Source organism: Sinocyclocheilus grahami, unplaced genomic scaffold (genome assembly GCF_001515645.1).
Source record: "Sinocyclocheilus grahami isolate Dianchi unplaced genomic scaffold, SAMN03320097.WGS_v1.1 scaffold324.1, whole genome shotgun sequence".
Lineage (NCBI taxonomy): Eukaryota > Metazoa > Chordata > Actinopteri > Cypriniformes > Cyprinidae > Sinocyclocheilus > Sinocyclocheilus grahami.
This window is the reverse complement of record NW_015505503.1, coordinates 1,118,034-1,121,933: the sequence shown is the minus strand read 5'-3', so window position 1 is coordinate 1,121,933 and position 3,900 is coordinate 1,118,034. Positions and strand designations below refer to the sequence as shown.

At 34.7% G+C, this 3,900-nt stretch overlaps 1 protein-coding gene across 1 annotated transcript in view; it reads right to left on the bottom strand.

Moving 5' to 3' along the window:
* The window catches only part of LOC107602310 (glutamate decarboxylase 1), a 21,525-nt gene that overhangs the window by 15,269 nt on the left and 2,356 nt on the right, over positions 1 to 3,900 (bottom strand). The window contains 3 exon segments of the mRNA XM_016294775.1: positions 1,448 to 1,538; positions 1,855 to 2,097; positions 3,128 to 3,268. Of these exon segments, the coding sequence (XP_016150261.1) occupies positions 1,448 to 1,538; positions 1,855 to 2,097; positions 3,128 to 3,268 (475 nt within the window).

Genomic DNA, 3,900 nt, shown 5'->3' with positions numbered 1-3,900 from the left:
AACACTGCTTTTGTGCTCCAGGGTCACATATGTGTAGATAGTCAAATCCTGGTATAATGGCACTGTCTAGTCGAACCTTTAACCTTATGAAGCCTATTATATCATATTTGATACATTAATTTCTAAGGCCTCTAAATTATCATCATGATCAAAATTTGGCTAAATAGCCTGCTGTACAAAATATTCTACATGCCTTCTGTTGCCTCATTGATAGCTTTTTACAAATCCAAAGGCTTTTTGGCCATATGAATATCAGCTACTGCACTATATTGCATATGACACCTCTGAATTAATCTGAGGTGTTTTTCCTCCGTGAAGATGAGCTCCGTATTGTCACTATATCATACTATATGAGCCATAAAAGCCTGGTGTGTAAAAATAATACAAAACATAACACATATGCAAACTCTTTTAGATTTTCTTTTGAGTTTACAGTTTTACATTGTGTATAAAGGTTCAATTACCTGTTCCATTTAAACATACAGTCAAACCAAAAATTATAAATATAATATTTGATTTTTTTTTTTTTTACTAGTGGGTGCAGAACACTATAGTTCATTTACGTAAGCGAGGATAGCAACATAAAGTAAACTGTGACATATTACACCCAAAAATTCTTCATACGGTGGACTACCAGTAAAACTAATAAACAATTTGGAGCCAAAAATTATTCAGACACTTTGACCTGACCATGTTTTGCTTAAGTGTTTTTTCTTTAATTGCTAGTGTGACCTTTTTACACCACAGCCTGAACAACATTAAGCATTGCTTGGTAATCGGCTGACCTAAATTGGTATTAATTGTGCACTTAAATTTAACAGCTGGCAGCTATTCAACCGAATTCATTACATACCTTTCTATCAAAGTTATCTGACATTATCAAGATGAATTTGTTCTGAAACAGTTTAACTCTGAGCTATTGTCATATTTTATTACCATTTTCTAAACTATAGCGAATACACTGTGATAATGCGAGAAATGTTGAAGGTGTCTGAATAAATTCTGATTTGACTGTACATCAATTTATACCAGCAAAACTGTGTGTTACCAGTTAAATCAGGCAGAAATAGCTCCTTAAGGTAATACTTGCAGGTCACCACTTTTTTACATTGTGGTTATAAATTGAATGTGCAACAGCAAGTCAATGGGAGGTTTTAATATTGTAATCTTTTTATTATTATTATTATTATTTTATATTATAAATGATAGCAGATGTAAAGGCTAGAATTGAGGCTATACATTATGCAGTTTGGACTTAATTAATAGTAGATGTTTAATACTTAACATTAGGGGTTTATGTAGAAATTTTGAGGAATATAAAAGTTCTGCCTTGTAGTACCATACAACTTCATAAATAGGTTAAAGTAAATTGCTGAATTGTCTTATTTGATCAAATTGATTTACTCGCTCAACACAACAAAGCTGAATGAAGGAAGGGGGAACTCACATGTTAGTGTTGGCAGTAGAGGTCAGCCACTCTCCAGCTAAACCAATGATGTCTAGACCTGAAGACAGCTGGTTAAAAAACCTTGGGTGACCTACAGAGAAGGAAAGAAAATGAGACACTAACACCATTTGTATATGCATGCACTCTTAAAAATAAAGGTGCTTCACGATGCCATAGAAGAACCTTTTTGTTTCTAAATGGTTCCATAAAGAACCTTTAACATCTGAAGAACCTTTCTGTTTCACAAAAGCTTCCTTGTGGCGAACGAATGTTCTTCAGATTATAAAAAGAATGGTTCTTCTTTGGCATCGCTGTGAAGAATCTTTTAAGCCCCTTTATTTTTAAGAGTGTGTGTTACTATAACATTTTGAAACATTCATTAAATGGGACGAGCAGGTGAGGGTCACCCGTGCGGACGCCGTATTTGAGCGTGTCCCTGCAGTCCACCAGGATCTGCTCCAGACTCTCCGGCTGATCACACAGCTCTAAGTTGAAGCCCTCCATTCCCTCCAGCAGCTGGTGCGGATGATGGAAGTCCAGCACTTTTGTGGATCTGTCGAAGGTCTTGCGCACATAGTTCGTGAGGATCTCCACCACCTCCAACAGGAACTGCATCGTATACTCCTCACCATTTTTAGCAGGAAGCAGATCTGTGACCAAAGTTGTTACACAGATTCTTCAGTAAATCAAATTGCTGCTTGTTCTTACAGTTTCCTTCATTCATAGAAAAATATGTCATTTACACATGCTGGTGAAAGAGAGATTTTTCTCTCGTTTTAACGTTTTTGAAAGTCTCTTGTGCTCACCAAGGCTGCATTTAATTGATCAAAATACAGTAAAAACCTTAATATGAAATATTATTACAAACAACTGTTTTCTTTTTGAATATATTTAAATGCAATTATTCCCACAATGTCAAAGATGATACCATTCAAAAGTTTGGGGTAAGATTAAAACAAATAAGTAATAATAAAGAAAATAAATTACTAAAACTGTTTTGAACATTTATAATAATAATAAGAAACATTTCTTGAGCAGCAGATCAGCATATTAGACTGATTTCTGAAGATCATGTGACACTGAAGACTGGAGTAATGATACTGAAAATACAGTTTGATCACAGCAATCAATTACATTTTACAATATATTCACATAGAAAACTTTAAAAATTTTAATAAATGTAATAATATTATTAATAATGTTTCATTCTCTCCTAAGAGACTTCCTTCAAAAACATTTAAAAATCATAATGATTCAAACAGTTTTTCTTTGTATGAGTGGAAAGCAGAATATAAAAAATAAAAATAATGCTACATAAATGTCATAAATCATTCACATAAATGTAAATCACTTTAATATATATATTTGTTTGTTTGACAACACTGACAAACTATTTTCAGGCAAACACATGTATAGACCAATCATTTGTTTTAACATCAAAATTCAAATTCTAAATTTCTATTCATTCTAAAGTTCATTCATATTTAACTGCATATCAGATGTACATAAAATATAAAGAATCCCATTGCAAATTCTATTATAAGTTACAAGTATATAAAAAATATTATATTGTAAAATATTTTATTCAATAAAATCATTTTGGCAAACACACACACACAGAAACCGGACGCTTAATCTTTGAGTTATGAGAGTTATGATCCGGGGATTATTGGCACTCACCTCTTGCGTATAGATTGGAGAAGTCCGTCTCTGTGCGTCTGAAGCGAGGGTCTCGTGTTAAAATGCTCCTGGGCTGCTGTTCGTTAAAAAACCCGACAATTCGGCTCTTGTCGTCAACATTATTGTTCTTCTGCAAAAATCCTGTATTATTACACAGAGAAGAAGACTGAAATGAGCTGCCTCCGTTTCCCCCAAACATTGCAGCAAGTACTTTAACACAGATGCAATGCCTTTAAACGCGCGCAGTGTCCGGCTCATGTGTGTTTCTGGCACAGCACAGGTGATCTGGGGGAGGTAACAGTGATTTAGATGGACTGTAGATGAACCCTCGACACCACTGAGCAGATCATGTTAGGGACCAGACCGCAGTTTATAAATGCTAGGTAGCCTATGCAAAATAATTAATAGGCTAATAAAAATAAATCAAATCAAAACGTATTTTACTTTAATTTCGTAGCTTTTCAGGGTGTTTAAAAACAGCAACAACAAAAGATACCCGAGTGCAGAATTGACATCACACTGCTAGGCTACAGAGGAATTATTACAGCATGCACAAAACAACTGCAGCACGCGCTTTCCATCCGCATATGAACGCCACTGCAGATTATTATATTGTGTCTTCTGCAGCTTCCTCGTTGTCCTCTTCCTCATCTTCCTCAGCTGATGTGGGATCATTCAAGCGGTGCATGGCTCTTCTTCTACCACATATCAAGTAGCCTATGCCAAATGAACCTAATAGGATATATCATAGCTAATATATATATATATATATA